The sequence below is a fragment of the Triticum dicoccoides genome, chromosome 3A (genome assembly GCF_002162155.2).
Source record: "Triticum dicoccoides isolate Atlit2015 ecotype Zavitan chromosome 3A, WEW_v2.0, whole genome shotgun sequence".
Lineage (NCBI taxonomy): Eukaryota > Viridiplantae > Streptophyta > Magnoliopsida > Poales > Poaceae > Triticum > Triticum dicoccoides.
In genome coordinates, this window is record NC_041384.1 from 51,043,239 (window position 1) to 51,060,549 (window position 17,311).

The 17,311-nt window shown below is 43.2% G+C and overlaps 1 protein-coding gene across 1 annotated transcript; it reads right to left on the reverse strand.

The window, feature by feature from the left end:
- Positions 1 to 2,602: 2,602 nt before the first annotated feature.
- LOC119267015 lies at positions 2,603 to 7,045 on the reverse strand. Its single transcript, XM_037548308.1, has 13 exons — positions 6,596 to 7,045; positions 6,397 to 6,494; positions 6,218 to 6,304; positions 5,975 to 6,122; positions 5,615 to 5,887; positions 5,260 to 5,402; positions 4,983 to 5,174; positions 4,811 to 4,901; positions 4,597 to 4,726; positions 3,932 to 4,039; positions 3,759 to 3,843; positions 3,336 to 3,412; positions 2,603 to 2,998 (listed from the first exon to the last, which is right to left on the reverse strand). Exons 1-12 carry the CDS (start codon positions 6,779 to 6,781, stop codon positions 3,376 to 3,378), a joined length of 1,578 nt encoding a protein of 525 aa, XP_037404205.1. The 5' UTR covers positions 6,782 to 7,045; the 3' UTR covers positions 2,603 to 2,998; positions 3,336 to 3,375.
- Positions 7,046 to 17,311: the final 10,266 nt, after the last annotated feature.

Consider the following 17,311-nt stretch of genomic DNA (forward strand, 5'->3'; position numbering starts at 1 on the left):
GGACCCCGAGCCTCGCGGCGCCGCCCGCGCAAGCCCGTCGGAGCCGCCGCCGTTCGCCGGATCTCACCGAAATCCGACGCCCGGTTTTTTCGGTTTAGGTAAAACCGATCGGGTTTTTTAAAACCCTGTATGCATTTTTTTTATTTTGTTCGGTTCGGTTTTCTCGGTTCTGTTATTTAGCGGACGTTCGTCCGTTTGTTCGTTTTAACGAACGTTGTTCGTCAGTTAACCGCAGACAGCAAACGTTCGTTCGTTAGCCTGTTCGTCTCGTTTTATTTTCCAGGTATTTTCCACGATTATTTTCGATCGCGATTTCTGCCCTGATCTTCGTTTTAGTTTATCTTTTCGCTCGTTTATCCAAATCGTGTGAAACAAGTGCCTAGACCTTCGTCTCGAAGCCCTCTTTTTGTCTAACCAACTTGAACAAGGTTTTGACAAATTTAAAATTTGGTTTCAAGCAGATTTTTTTTTCAAAGTTTTTTTTACCGTAGTTTCAGTTCCGTAGCTCCGATTCGATTGATTCTTTTTCCAGATCAAATCTTTTCAGTTGAGTTTTTAGATTCAATCTTCTTATTTGATATTTACCCATGCATCTTTGCTTGAGTGCTTATGTATGCTATTGTTTGTTTGCGATAGAATTTCCGGAGTGCGCAGCATGCTACTACGAGTCACTAGGTTTTGCGGATTATCAACAAGGCAAGTAACACTTCGATCATATCCCTTTTACCTAGTTTTTATGCATTAGTTTCAACTCCTCAAACATTGCATGAGTAGGATCTCTTAACTTGTGGGTTTGGGAGGTAGATGATGAGGTAGAACCTATTACCCTTTTATTATCTAACCCTGGGAGTTACTTCTGCGTTATGCTACTTATTGCCATGCTATGCTCATAGATGTGGATTGGGTTTGAGAGTATCCATGACAGATGTGAGATTAATAATTAATTGTTTACTTAAGGTGGCTACTTAAACACACATCAAGGTGGATTGGTCGCGGGCACGTGGGGATATACCAGTGATGTCCTTTTTGGTTCGCCACCCAGGCTCAAAGGGGTCATAAGATTATTCATGCTGGAAACTTCCGTGTGCAGCCACAAGCTATTATGGGCTCTAGCATAGTTGAGTAAGTTGTGGGAAACCTTTCCATGATGGGCTAGCAGATGTAGGGGATTGTAGGTGTACCGGCCTATCTATCGGTTAAGGGGACCTCTTCGGAAAGACTGTGTCTCGGTCATCTGTTTCTCAAACACCATGCAGTGCGAGAAATACAACGGAGGAGATCGGTTCTTGTGGGGAAAAGTGAACAAACCACTGCAGAGTGTACAAACTAATCATGGTTAGCCGTGTCCCCGGTTATGGACATCTTGAGTATCTGGTTCTTGGATTATCCTGTGGATCTCATCACTCTAAGTTAATTTGTTGGGATGTTAATTACTTTTAATTGGGATTGAGATGGGGATTTACCATTCTCAATGTTTTTAACAAACTTTGTAGTTAAATAAAATATATTCCTTTGTTGTAGGGAAAAATTGGCTTTTCGCAAAAACATTATAACCATAGAGCCTCCACCAGCCATATATGCATGTAGTAATAACATTTACTTGTTCATTGATCTACTGTGTTATCTTGACAGCATATTCCATGTGCTGACCCGTTCGAGCTGCAACATATCATATTGCAGAATTTTCAGACGAAGAGTAAGGTGTGCTAGGTCGTTTGTCATGCACTCAGCTATGCCATTGGAGTTGATGGACTCACTTTATCTTTCAAGCCTTCCGTTGTTATCTTACTTAGATGGCCTTAAGCCATATTTATTGTAATAAGTTCTATTTTGAGACATTCTATGTAATAAGTGTGTGATTGCTACTCTGTTATAAATCCTTCAAGTACTGTGCGTGTCAGTATTACCGATCCAGGGATGACACTTATGCACAGAGACTTGATCCATTCGGATCGGGTCGCTACAGCATGGCACGGGAATATGGTGAAACCACTTCCCGTCAACGCTTCTCATACGTTGGAGGCCCAAGGGACAGCCTGGCGGTCTATGAGGAAGCCATGATGGTGATGCGGATTGTTTTCTTTTTCTTTTTCTTTTTCTTTTTTGCTACATGGATGGAGAGGAGATAGGCTCTGATACAATGTGAAAATCATATAAGCGTTCCTACTCTCCGAAGAGAGAGCTACGCCTAATCTCCAAGGCGTTTAGGTTTTATACGCTTCCAAACAAAAGCATGTAGTAAGTATCATGCGGCTAAAAGTTCATGTGTGTTACCCAGCGATATCCAACAGATCCCAAATTACAAAGGGAAGCTATAATACAGTTTTAAAGGCCCGGTTTCAAGTAATCTGCTAGAGTTACCCTAGTACTAGTGGCATCTACATCTAAGATTCTGGTTTATGAAGTTACTAGATACTATTGCAAAGCAGGGCTACCCTAGGCAGTTGTGCGGGATTGTACTGGTTTGTGCTCAAGTATACAGTTCCGTTAAGTTTGAATCGAGTGGTGAGACCGAGCGCGACCAACCACAAACTGTGGAAGAAGGCGATCAGCATTTCTAGATGGGTCTGAAGCTACATCACCATAGAATGAAAAAGCGACATAAGCAGGTGAAGACCGAATTCAGGCAACTTAAGTGGAGGAATCCTAGCCATGCTAGATGCATAACCACCACCTGAGATACAGGTGAATTGGATTTCTTGCTATATATGCAAGCTACAGAACAATTGGTTATACAACCAACATAAGCGACCATGTGACAACATTCAAACCTCCCAAGTTAGTTCACAACATTCAAACCATACTTTGTCCATGGTTCACAAAAACCTCCCAAGTTTCCATCTGGACAAAACATAACCCTAGGATTCGAATGTTGTGACTGCATCTTCAGGTAGTTGTTGCTTCTTCTGCCATTGCGTAATTTCCCTACCGCAAAAAGTTGTCAGCCCGCAACTTGGATCACACGCAACGCCAGGACGCTAGCATACCACCACCTCACCTGCCAACACAAAACATTCAGCAATGGGCCATTAGCCATTTTTTCCAAACTTTACCAAAAATCACTCTTAAGTTGCAACATATGAAAAATCACAAGAAAATCCATGCATGTATTTACTGGATAAAACTTTACAAGGGTAACTTCTATCAACCATCTACTTACACCGGGGGTTTTTTCCATAATTTTTCTCTAAGTTTTCAAAATTGTGTTACATATACCCAGCTTCTAAAATATTGCTTTGATGATGGTACATAACACACTTCAGTATCAGTTGTATACAAATATGGTATGCCGTTGGATCTGGGAACAATGAGCAGCAAAAGGATTAAATAAATACCTTCAAACCACTGAAACAAAAGTTCAAGATCAGTAGGTCATCATGCCTGGGTATGACTCTTGCACTGAAGTTGGGACCTACATTAACCAGTTACAACAGGACCTAAGTTAGATGCCAACGGATAAACATACTAGTGCATGGAGATCAGGAGAAACAGGGCTAACTAAGGATCATGCATTAGATATATTGTTAGCCAAGTTGCCAAATCATGATAGCACTGTACAACAATCAAAAATTGCTAGCGGATCTAAAGCGTTGGTGACCTGCTAGTACTTAAACACCAAATATACTATCTTCATAAAGGAAACAACATCTAAATACTACTCCCTCTGTAAATAAATATAAGAGTGTTTAGATCACTGAAATAGTGATCTAAATGCTCTTATATTTCTTTACAGAGGGAGTATATGATAAACTCCTTACCTTGGGGCCAAATGATCTCCAATTACTTTTTCTTCTTCCTCAGTGAACATAAACCACTTGTCATTGTTCCCTGTTGTGTCAAACTCTGATACAAACATGATATTGGTAGTCACTAACTGCATAAATATACATGAGTAACACGAAAGCTTATTGCATAATAACTTCGGATGAACCTTGGCGCATTATTGAGGTCTTCTTGTAATAACCATCAAACTTCCAGTATGCAACCCCTTTGTCTTTCCTGACAGGCTTTGTCCTAAGTAGATCTCCGAGCTTCTCATCTAATATCGCCACAGTTGAGGTAATAGAAGGCAATTAGTACCGCACAGCTAGCTCAGCGCCTTAACACATTACAGAATAAGATAAGCAAACAGTGTAGGGGATATAACTTCACACCATGCTGAGAAGTGTTATGTTTGAAATGGAGCCTAAGGCTGAGAATGTTCTTTAGTTACTTCACATTCAGAAAAAGACACATGGCTACATGCAAGAGGCTTGGGAAGAGCATACATGTTTTTTCATTCTGTTGAGCTTTAGAAAAATATTACCATGAATAATGCAGGTTTAACACTGAATTAACAAAACAGAAAGTGAATACACGCGTAAAGGAGTATAAATGAATAGGCAACATTTGTAATTTGTCAAATACAAATTCAAGCTAAAGCTTGAAAGAGAGGTGCAGAAAGATACATTTGACAAAACTGCAAAACAAAGTACAGTATAAAAAGATTTAATAAAACTGCAAAACATCAAGCATGTGGAGAGGTAATGAAGTGCAGAAAGCTAAAACAAATATAATACGAAAAGATGTAGATATATCAGTTCATAATGTTCAGACCATCTACTGCTGCCTCCTTGTCTTCATTTAACTCCTTAATTTGAGAAATGAGACTCTTAATTTCTTCTCCTTTTCTCAGAAACATTGATTTATCCATCTCATTCTTTAGTCTTTCTTTAAGCTCTTTTTCCTGTAAAACCAGAGAAACCTGTTGTTTAGTACTCCAAAACTAAGTGAGTGGACGAAAAGAAAAGAGGTTGCCTGAGCTCTCGACCTTTTCCTTCGCAGCACGGATTTTTTCTCTTGCAGCAATCTTTCTCTCAGTGGCACCTTCATCTTGTTTGACAATCAAGCCCCTTAATGTTCTGAACAAAATCAAAATATAATTAATATAGGAGTAAAATAGCCAAGTGAACTACTACAAAAATACAGTAGGCAGTACTTACGCAGTAGAAAGGGTCTCATCACACAGAAAATTCAGCACATGGAGCTTTAAAGAAGGGCTCAACTTTTTATATCCTGATACCCCTTGGTTTAAACAGTCAAGAGGTAGTTCCTTCGAGATAACTGTGGATTCACAAATATATCTGCCAGTCTCAGTTATCCAAGCATCCCCATCTCTTGAATAGTCCAAAGGGCTATGAACGAAATAACCTCACTTAGTCATTTAATAATCAGATTTAAACAAAACTACAAAGAAACATCAATTCAGAATGGACGTACTTCTCTCCTCTGTCTTCTTGGAGGATAGACAACAAACTAATGTGAAGATCAGCAACAACTGAAGGCACCACTCGCCCTTTACGGCTTCCTCCAGTTATGAGTTGAAGAACTTTTTCAGGCTGTCCCTTCTTTATTTGAAACACCTGCGCAAAAAAAATCATTTGCTACATCATTCTATTTACACAACAAAGTACAGTATATTCCAGCAAAAACAAGATGACGGATCAACATGTGGAACCATGGAAACAATAACCCATTTTTTTAAGACATGCGCATGAAAGTAATGCAATACAAACAACAGACAAAGAAAGTAAAAGCTGAAAGAATATCAATATTACTTGGTTGCCATGAGTACCTCAGCAAATGTGCGGCAGAATTCATAAAACTGAATCGCAGACCCAACATCGTCGGCCTCCAGCTTGGCCCCTACAACATTAGTGACCAGAGTACCTTTGGGTAGCTCAGTTTTGGTCTTGAGCACATCAGTGCTCTCATCAGAAGCGCCCTTCTTCAGCTTCTTGTTGGCAGGAGATGAAGGAAATGCATTGAGATCAGTCCCTACATTCTCATCGCCTTGAACCACTATTCCATCAGCATCATCATCTGTCCCTAGGGCCCTCTTTTGTTCCTAACAAAGGGGCCAGCAAAACAGAATCAGCAATAATGAACAACAATTACAATGTAGAACAGAGAATCACCAAACAAAGAAATGGACCTTCTTGATCTTCGCGGGGAGCGAGGTCAGCGTCTGTGCAGCGGCCACCATGTCCGAGCCCTGTTTCAGCAGCTCATGGACGGAAGAGTGCCCTGTCGCCTTGGCGGCATGGGCCAGTATCCCCGTGGGAGTCTCCCCTTTCTTCTTTCTGTCAGACAAAACCAAGCTAAGTAAGAAATACACCTACTAAGCTAGAAATCCCATAATAAACGTGCATCAGCTTGGCTCTTGGGTGGGTGTAACCTGCAGAAGCTGCAGTTGCAGATGCCCCTGCATTTAGGGCAGGCCCAGCGCGCCTTCTTGGCCGCCTTCTTCGCGTCCTCGCCATACCTAAACAAGCCAGAGAAGAAAAACCAGATCAGAGTCAGACCAAGACGGAGATACTGAGCGATAGAATCCGTGAAGAAATCCATAAATTTTACCTGTTGGACAGGCACGTGTGGCAGAAGTGGGTTGAGCAGGGCCCCTTCCCCCCGGGCTGCTTGCAGGCCACCGCAAAGTCCGTTGTTTTCTGACGGCACTGCGAGCGCATAACGGGAAAACCAATCAGCCAGCCAAATCCGGCCCCCAGAACAGAGTGACCCGCGGGAGGGACGGTTGCAGATCCGGAACGGCGCTCACCTGGTGGCAGGTCTTGCCGTTCTCCGGGTCGTAGATCCGGCCGCCGACGGCGCGGATTCCGGGGCACGGGTTGCGCTTCCTCGGAGCCGCTTTCTTGGCCTCCTTCTCAACCTCCACCTCCGTCTGCGCCGGCACGGGCACGGCCACGCTCTTCGCGCCGCCGACGGCGCCCTTCTTCCTCCCCATGGAGACGGACGCGGTCGAGGAAAGGGGGGCAGAGGCGGATTGGAATGCGGAAAGCGGAAGCTCGGGAGGCTGTGAGAGAAGGAAGGTGTTGGATTGGGAGTGATAAATTTCTTGGGGGCGGAAGGGTCAGATCAATCAATCAATCCGCCGCGCCCGGAACCCGGAGAGGCCGAGAGAGGGGAAGCGGGATGGGCGTGGTGGTGGGAAGCGAAGTGGGATGCCGTTCCCCCAGCCAGTGTGTTGCCCCGCAAATTTTGAAATTTCGCTTCTCGCCGTTGCCCATTCTCTACCGCCACCGGAGCGGGGGTTGATAAGGCCTCGTTCCGCTCAAAAGCGAAGGAAAAAACATTTTTAAAAATGGGGATCCTTTCCCGGGTTCAAAACAATGGAGTATGAAAAGGAAATATGGAGCAAATTTTACTTTACTACTCCTCCGTTTCCTTTTAGTCTGCATATAAAACTAATTTGCATAATGCATCTAATAATATTAATTTCATTCTGTGAATCTTGATATACTTTTTTCTATAAACTTGGTCAAAGTTGACAAAGTTTGACATTGACCAGATTTTATATGTAGACTACCAAAAAACGGAGAGAATACTTCTGAAATGGGTGTCGATACATCCGTATCTAGACGAATCTAAAACAATTAATTCGGAACAGAGGGAGCGTGTAATTTCTATGTATGAAGAAAGAGACTAAATATTCTTAATGGCGTACTAACATTCTAATTGTACTTTTTCTTGTGATTTGACTATATTCATTTGGATTTATGTGTTTTCTATCCCTATGAATCAAACATCAACGCTTGCAAAATTATGAGTTTTTCAACCATCTACCTTGCGGAGGCATCCCTATCCTACCATGTGTTTCTTTCGTTCCTACGTTTTTAGGATCCTGCAAATCAAAGAGGCCCTAATTAAGAGTGTGTTTGGTTAGTAACTAATTTGTTGAACGGGTGATTGGTACAATATGATTTCCCATAGCACAAACACATACAGTTCCGCATGTCCTCCGACGGCATCTACCACCAAGAGTCTAGATCTCGGCACTCACTCCCAATCAAGGTTGTCAGAATCGCGATTTTGAATCGAATCGGAGCCGGTGGTAGGATCGTAAATCGCCGAATCTTAACTATTAGGATCGTAGAAACATAGATTATGTGAACTAAAATCGTAGAATCAGAGAGGTTTGTTTGGATCATAAAGTCGTAGAATCTTACAACAGAATCGCGACTGACAACCTTGCTCCCAATCTCTCCCCCGGACTATGGGTCACCTCGCGTTGGTCCTCATTAGGGCTTACATCATTTTGGAGGAAGGCAGAATACATTGACACGTGAGCTACACAAAAATGACAATTTTCAAAATTTGAAAACATGAACAGTGCATGTAATGTTCGCTAAAGAAAACAAATTGTTCTCACTTTTTGTGTAGCTCATGTATCAATGTATTTTCTCATACAAATTTACACATGTGTAGTAGAAAGCCATCTTTCCGCAAAAAAAGTACAAATCAATCTTACAATGTGTAAAAAAAGAAGAGTCCTAAAACTATTCAAGTGGTGTTAAGTTAGTCTTAATACTATGAAAATCCACGCTCGAGTCCTGAAAGTTTGCTAAGTATGCCACACACAGGCTTATCCGTGTTGCATTAGCTTTCACTTGCAGTGGTGGCAGGTTGACTACTTTCATGTGGTGACATTTTGCACAAAAACCTCAAAACGTCATCTATTCTATTTTTGTGGCACTCCACTTTACACAAAATCTACCCAGATGTCGTCTAGCCATCAACCCAATCAAGTCATCCATCTCATTTCTTGTTTTTCTACTCCTACGAATCATACATCAATGCTTGCAGAGATTATGTGTTTTCCAGTCATCTACCTTGCGGAAGCATCTCTATCCTATCATGTGTTTCTTTCATTGCTACCTACTACCTCCGTCTTGGTTTATTGCCCCCCTTGTAATCTGTGTCAAATTTTGATCAAAGATTTAACTAACAAAATGTTAATGCATGTCAACAAATATTATATCGTTGGATTCGTATTTGAACATAGTTTTCAATGATACAAATTTTTATGACATGCATGAACATTTTGTTTTTAAATTTATGGTCAACATTTGGCACTGAATACAATGAGGACCAATAAACCAGAACGGAGGTACTAGTATTTAGGATCCCGCAAACCAAAGAGGCCCTTAAGGGTGTGTTTGGTTAGTAATTATTTCGGCGAACCGGTGCTTGGTACTGTTGGGATATCCTCCTCATGTGGGCTGTGAGGAAATGACCATTTGAGGCCTTTTAGGCAGCCTAAAGAGGTGCATAAGCCCACTACCCATTAGGGTTATGACCTAGGGTCATTTTGGACTTTGCACATGTGTGGATGGGATGCTTTTACCCTCCATCCAGCAGCCACCACCAAGTGTGACAAAAATCAGTTCATCCTCCAAGAGAGAAGAAGAGAGAAAACCAAGAGAGCAAGGGAAGAAGAGGAAGATTGAAGGAAGAGTAAGGGAGCACCTCCCCAAGGTTGTGATGGTCCAGATCCACTACCTTGTCTCCTTCAAGCTTCGGTTCCACCATCTTTGGTGAGATTGTTCCGATCCCTAGTTCTTGAGCCCCAAATCTTGTTGTGTTCATCCAAAATTCAGAAATCTTGATGTATGAGATCCTCTAGTGCTTTCTAGAGAAGAACTTGTTGTATCCCACATTTGATAATAGTGGAAGAGGATTTGGGTGGCTTCGGCCCGTGGTTTTTTCCCCTCAAGTTAAGGGGTTTTCCATGTAAAAATCTGGTGTCTCTTTGTTGATGCTTGCTGATGTCCAGAAACTTACTCCTACCACAAGACACTATGCTGAGGAGTGTCTTTCCTGCTGAGTAACATTTTCTGCCTCCATATATGCTACTGCATATGTTTCCTTCCGTGCTAAGCAACGATCCTTGAATTAGTACATGATATGGTGCTGAGATTACTTGTTTCCGCTGCAGTTTTTAGTTAACCACAAGTGCATTTGTGTGCTAATTCCCAGCAGAGTGGTATCAGAGCCTTGGTTGCTTAGAAGGTTGCAAATCCCAATTGCTTGATTGTTGCTGGAAGTGCTGCTCACAATGGCTTTGGAAGAAAGCGCTACTACAAGTGGCATGATAAAACTTGATTCTTCCAATTACTCATTATGGAAGCCCATGATGGAAGACATCCTTTATTGCAAGGATTTGTATGAGCCAATTGTGAAAGACAAGATACCCACAGGTGTCACGGAAGAAGAATGGAGAGTGTTGCACAGAAAGGCAGTAGGTATGATTTAGTTGTACATCAATCACAATATTTTTCACCATGTTGCAAATGACACAAATGCTTATGAGATGTGGCAGAAGTTGAAGTCTATGTATGAGAGGAAGACATAAATGAACAAGGCCTCGGTGATCAAAAGACTTACAAAGCTTGAGTACCGAGATGTCACAAGTGTGATTGAGCACTTAAATGTCTTCCAATGCCATATAAATCAACTTTCAGCCATGAAGATCAACTTTGAGGATGAGGTGCAAGCATTGTTGCTGCTGAGTTCCATGCCTGATAGTTGGAACACGCTTGTTGTGTCACTTAGCAATTTAGCTCCGGATGGGAAGCTGACTTTGGAGATGGTGAAGAACTGTATGTTGAATGAAGAAGTCAGAAAGAAGGAAAAGGTTGATGCTTCTTCTTCTGATGCGTATGTGGCTGAAACCCATGGGAAGAATGAGAACCGTGGACGCAGCAATACAAGATTTCAGCAAGGCAAAAGCAAAACCAGGGGGAGATCAAAGTCAAAATAGAGAAAAGATATTACTTACTTTCATTGTGGCAATCCGGGACACATAAAGAGCGAGTGCAGGAAGTACAAAAGAGAGCTTGCAGAGGGGAAACTCACAAAGAAAACCGAGCAAAAGGCTGAGAGTAGTTCAGCCATGACCGCAACAGATGAGGACTATCTAGTCATTGAAGATGAAGATTGCTATAGTGTTGTTCGTGATGATGCCATGAGTTGGGTTGTGGATTCAGGTGCGTCCTTCCACATCACATCACACAAAGAGTATTTCACATCTTACACTAGTGGTGTTGCTAGCCAAGTGAGGATGGGAAATAGTGGTTCGTCAACAATTGTTGGCAAGGGCTCTATATGCATTGAAACAAACACAGGTTGCAGATTGGTGCTCGATGATGTGAGGCATGTTCCTGACATAAGGCTGAATTTGTTGTCAGTGCGCAAGCTTGATGATATCAAACATCCTAGTTATTTTGGTGAAGGAAAGTGGAAGCTCACCAAAGGCTCTTTGATTGTGGCTCGAGGAAGTAAGCAAGGTAATCTCCATATGACTAAAACCAAGTTGTGCAATGAGGTGTTGAACATTGTTGAAAAAGAAAATTCGGTTGAATTGTGGCACAAGAGGCTTGGGAATATGAGTGAGAAGGGCATGCACGCTCTTGCTCGCATGGAGTACCTCCCTGAGTTGAAAGGTATATCCTTGAAACCCTGTGCACATTGTTTTGCTGGCAAACAACATAGGGCTGCATTTCGCACACTCCCTCCACATAGTGCAGAAAATGTTCTTGATATTGTGCACACTGATGTTTGCTCCATGACTGAAAAATCTCATGGTGGAGCATTATACTTTGTGACTTTTATGATGACCATTCCAGAAAGATTTTTGTGTATGTGTTGAAACACAAATACCAGACGCTTGAAACCTTCAAGGAGTTCCATGCCAATGTTGAAAGAGAAACTAGCAGGAAATTGAAGTGCGTGAGATCAGACAATGGTGGTGAATACAGAGGTTCTTTTGAGAGGTATTGCAGAAATGTTGGCATCAGGCCTGAGAAGAGTCCACCAAAGACACCTCAGCTCAATGGTCTTGCAGAGAGAATGAACAGGACACTCACAGAGAGGGTCACAGCTATGCTCTCTTATGCTCATTTATCAAATTCATTTTGGGCTGAAGCATTGATGAATGCTATGCATGTGGTTAACCTATCTCCCTCAGTTCCTCTTGCAGGTGATATTCCTCAGAGAGTTTGGTCAGGGAAGGAGGTATCATACAAGAACTTGAAGGTCTTTGGTTGCAGGGCATTTGTACATGTTCCAAGGGACGAGAGATCCAAGCTTGATAGCAAGACAAAGCAGTGCATCTACCTTAGCCAACCAAGTGAAGAGTTTGGCTACAGGTTGTGGGATCCAGTAAATAGGAAGATTGTGAGAAGCCGAGATGTGGTGTTCATTAAAGATGAAACAATAAAAGATATTGGGAAACCAGAGAAGCCAATGACCAACACACCTCAGGTTGACATGGATCCAATCCGTCCTCCTCTCGTGCATGACAATCATGGGGGAGGTGATGACACTGAAGACAGTGGAGATGCAACTGATCAAGGCAGTACAAGTCAAAGTGGCGAGCAGCCATCAAGTGATGATGATGATGATGAAGTTGGTAATGATGATGCCTACGAAAACCCACCTGATTCACCACCAGTGCAGCAGCAAAGAAGAAGTGAACGAAGTCACATTCCTTCTTCTAAATATCCACCACATCAATATGTGTTGATGACAGATGCAGGTGAGCCCTCATGCTATGAGAAGGCAATGTCTGATGAGAACAAGGAAGAATGGTCAGAAGCCATGCAGGATGAGATGAATTTCCTATATGAGAATGATACCTTTGAGTTGGTGAAACTGCCAAAGGGTTGTTGGGGAACGCAGTAATTTCAAAAATTTCCTACGCACACACAGGATCATGGTGATGCATAGCAACGAGAGGAGAGAGTGTATCCACGTACCCTCGTAGACCGAAAGCGGAAGCGTTAGCACAATGCGGTTGATTAGTCATACGTCTTCACGATCTGACCGATCAAGTACCGAATGCACGACACCTCCGAGTTCTGCACACGTTCAACTCGATGACGTCCCTCGAACTCCGATCCAGTCGAGTGTTGAGGGAGAGTTTCGTCAGCACGACAGCATGGTGACGATGATGATGTTCTACCGACGCAGGGCTTCGCCTAAGCACCGCTACGATATGATCGAGGTGGATTATGGTGGAGGGGGGCACCGCACACGGCTAAGAGATCAAGAGATCAATTTGTTGTGTCTTTGGGGTGCCCCTTGCCCCCATATATAAAGGAGTGGAGGAGGGGGAGGGCCGACCCTCTCTATGGCACGCCCTAGGGGATTCCTACTCCCACCGGGAGTAGGATTCCCCCTTTCCTAGTAGAACCAGGAGCCCTTCCAAGTAGTAGGAGTAGGAGGGAAGGAAAGGGGAGGGAAAAAGAGAAGGAAGGAAGGGGGCACCCCCCCTCCCTAGTCCAATTCGGACCAGCCCATGGGGAGGGGTGCGGCCACCCTTTGAGGCCTTCCTCTCCTTTCCCGTATGGCCCATTAAGGCCCAATACGAATTCCCGTAACTCCCCGGTACTCCCAAAAATACCCGAATCACTCGGAACCTTTCCGATGTCCGAATATAGTCGTCCAATATATCGATCTTTACGTCTCGACCATTTCGAGACTCCTCGTCATGTCCCCGATCTCATCCGGGACTCTGAACTCCTTCGGTACATCAAAACACATAAACTCATAATATAACCATCATCGAACTTTAAGCGTGCGGACCCTACGGGTTCGAGAACTATGTAGACATGACCGAGACACGTCTCCGGTCAATAACCAATAGTGGAACCTGGATGCTCATATTGGCTCCTACATATTCTATGAAGATCTTTATCGGTCAAACCGCATAACAACATACGTTGTTCCCTTTGTCATCGGTATGTTACTTGCCCGAGATTCGATCGTCGGTATCTCAATACCTAGTTCAATCTCGTTACCGACAAGTCTCTTTACTCGTTCTATAACACATCATCCCGCAACTAACTCATTAGTTGCAATGCTTGCAAGGCTTATAATGATGTGCATTACCGAGTAGGCCCAGTGATACCTGTCCGTCAATCGGAGTGACAAATCCTAATCTCAAAATACGCCAACCCAACAAGTACCTTCGGAGAGACCTGTAGAGAACCTTTATAATCACCCAGTTACGTTGTGACATTTGGTAGCACACAAAGTGTTCCTCCGGTAAATGTGAGTTGCATAATCTCATAGTCATAGGGACATGTATAAGTCATGAAGAAAGCAATAGCAACAAACTAAATGATCAAGTGCTATGCTAACGGAATGGGTCAAGTCAATCACATCATTCTCTAATGATGTGATCCCGTTAATCAAATGACAACTCATGTCTATGGTTAGGAAACATAACCATCATTGATTCAATGAGCTAGTCAAGTAGAGGCATACTAGTGACACTATGTTTGTCTATGTATTCACACATGTATTATATTTCCGGTTAATACAATTCTAGCATGAATAATAAACATTTATCATGAAATAAGGAAATAAATAATAACTTTATTATTGCCTCTAGGGCATATTTCCTTCGGTCTCCCACTTGCACTAGAGTCAATAATCTAGTTCACATCGCCATGTGATTTAATACCAATAGTTCACATCACCATGTGATTAACACCCATAGTTCACATCGACATGTGACCAACACCCAAAGGGTTTACTAGAGTTAATAATCTAGTTCACATCGCTATGTGATTAACACCCAAAGAGTATTAAGGTGTGATCATGTTTTTCTTGTGAGGAAAGTTTAGTCAACGGGTCTGCCACATTCAGATCCGTATGTATTTTGCAAATTTTTATGTCAGCAATGCTCTGCACGGAGCTACTCTAGCTAATTGCTCCCACTTTCAATATGTATCCTAGATTGAGACTTTGAGTCATCTGGATCAGTGTCAAAACTTGCATCGACGTAACCCTTTACGACGAACCTTTTGTCACCTCCATAATCGAGAAACATATCCTTATTCCACTAAGGATAATTTTGACCAATGTCCAGTGATCTACTCCTATATCACTATTGTACTTGTTGGGGAACGTTGCAGAAAAAAAAAATTCCTACGGTTTCACCAAGATCCATCTATGAGTTCATCTAGCAACGAGTGATCGGATGCATCTACATACCTTTGTAGATCGCGAGCAGAAGCGTTCGAAGAACGGGGATGAGGTAGTCGTACACGACGTGATCCAAATCACCGGAGAACCTAGCACCGAATGGACGGCACCTCCGCGTTCAACACACGTACGGTCAGCGTGACGTCTCCTCCTTCTTGATCCAGCAAGGGGGAAGGAGAGGTTGATGAAGATCCAGTAGCACGACGGCGTGGTGGTGGATGCAGGGCGTCACAGTAGCAGGGCTTCACCTATACTACGAGAGAGGGAGGTGTAGCAGGGGAGAGGGAGGCGCCAAGACTCAAGGTGTGGCTGCCCCCTCTCCCCCCCTCATATATATAGGCTCCCCTAGGGGGGCGCCAGCCCTAGGAGATGAGATCTCCTAGGGGGCGGCGGCCAGGGCTGGAGTGGCCCCCAAGGCAAGGTGGGGCGCCCCCCCCCCACCCCTAGGGTTCCAACCCTAGGCGCATGGGATGGGCCTAGGGGGGTGCACCAACCCACTATGGGCTGGTTCCCCTCCCCACTTTAGCCCATGGGGCCCTCCGGGATGGGTGGCCCCACCCGGTGGACCCCCGGGACCCTTCCGGTGGTCCCGGTACAATACCGGTGACCCCGAAACTTGTCCCGATGCCCGAAACATCACTTCCTATATATAATTCTTTACCTCCGGACTATTCCGAAACTCCTCGTGACGTCTGGTATCTCATCCGGGACTCTGAACAACATTCGGGTTACTGCATATACATATCTTCACAACCCTAGCGTCACCGAACCTTAAGTGTGTAGACCCTACGGGTTCGGGAGACATGCAGACATGACCGAGACGACTCTCCGGTCAATAACCAACAACGGGATCTAGATATCCATGTTGGCTCCCACATGCTCCTTGATGATCTCATCGGATGAACCACGATTTTCGAGGATTCAAGCAACCCCGTATACAATTCCCTTTGTCAGTCGGTATGTTACTTGCCCGAGATTCGATCGTCGGTATCCCAAAACCTTGTTCAATCTCGTTGCCAGCAAGTCACTTTACTCGTACCATAATGCATGATCCCGTGACCAGACACTTGGTCACTTTGAGCTCATTATAATGATGCATTACCGAGTGGGCCCAGTGATACCTCTCCGTCATACGGAGTGACAAATCCCAGTCTTGGTCCGTGTCAACCCAACAGACACTTTTGGAGATACCCGTAGTCTACCTTTATAGTCACCCAGTTACGTTGTGACGTTTGGTACACCGAAAGCACTCCTACGGTATTCGGGAGTTACACGATCTCATGGTCTAAGGAAAAGATACTTGACATTGGAAAAACTCTAGCAAACGAACTATACGATCTTGTGCTATGTTTAGGATTGGGTCTCGTCCATCACATCATTCTCCTAATGATGTGATCTCGTTATCAATGACATCCAATGTCCATAGTCAGGAAACCATGACTATCTGTTGATCAACGAGCTAGTCAACTAGAGGCTTACTAGGGGCATGTTGGTGTCTGTTATTCACACATGTATTACGATTTCCGGATAATACAATTATAGCATGAATAAAGACAATTATCATGAACAAGGAAATATAATAATAATGCTTTTATTATTGCCTCTAGGGCATATTTCCAACAGTACTCCCTTGCCAAACTCAGGGCAGGGTATACAATAGGTATGGTACACAGCATGGCATACTTTATAGAACCTATGGCTGAGGCATAGGGAATGATTTTCATTCTCTCTCTATCTTCTGCCGTGGTCGGGTTTTGAGTCTTACTCAACTTCACACCTTGTAACACAGGCAAGAACTCCTTTTTGACTGTTCCATTTTGAACTACTTCAAAATCTTGTCAAGGTATGTACTCATTGAAAAACTTATCAAGCGTCTTGATCTATCTCTATAGATCTTGATGCTCAACATGTAAGCAGCTTCACCGAGGTCTTTTTTTTGAAAAACTCCTTTCAAACATTCCTTTATGCTTTGCAGAAAAATTCTACATTATCTCCAATATGTCATTCACATATACTTATCAGAAATGATGTAATGCTCCCACTCACTTTCTTGTAAATACAGGCTTCACCGCAAGTCTGTATAAAACTATATGCTTTGATCAACTTATCAAAGCGTATATTCCAACTCCGAGATGCTTGCACCAGTCCATAGATGGATCGCTGGAGCTTGCATATTTTGTTAGTACCTTTAGGATTGACAAAACCTTCTGGTTGCATCATATACAACTCTTCTTTAATAAATCCATTAAGGAATGCAGTTTTGTTTATCCACTTGCCATAAAATGCGGTAATTGCTAACATGATTTGAACAGACTTAAGCATAGATACGAGTGAGAAACTCTCATCGTAGTCAACACCTTGAACTTGGCGGAAACCTTTTTGCGACAATTGTAGCTTTGTAGATAGTGACACTACTATTAGTGTCTATCTTCCTCTTGAAGATCCATTTAATATAAATGGCTCGCCGATTAATGGGCAAGTC

Bases quoted from the DNA above. Each gene is read 5' to 3' on its own strand.
- LOC119267015 (XM_037548308.1), bottom strand. From the start codon at position 6,781: ATGGGGAGGAAGAAGGGCGCCGTCGGCGGCGCGAAGAGCGTGGCCGTG. The intron at 6,123-6,217 runs GTTACACCCACC...TTTGTCTGACAG, and splicing joins TGCAACTGCAGCTTCTGCAG to AAAGAAGAAAGGGGAGACTC. The intron at 4,902-4,982 runs GTAAGTACTGCC...GATTTTGTTCAG, and splicing joins GATGAGACCCTTTCTACTGC to AACATTAAGGGGCTTGATTG.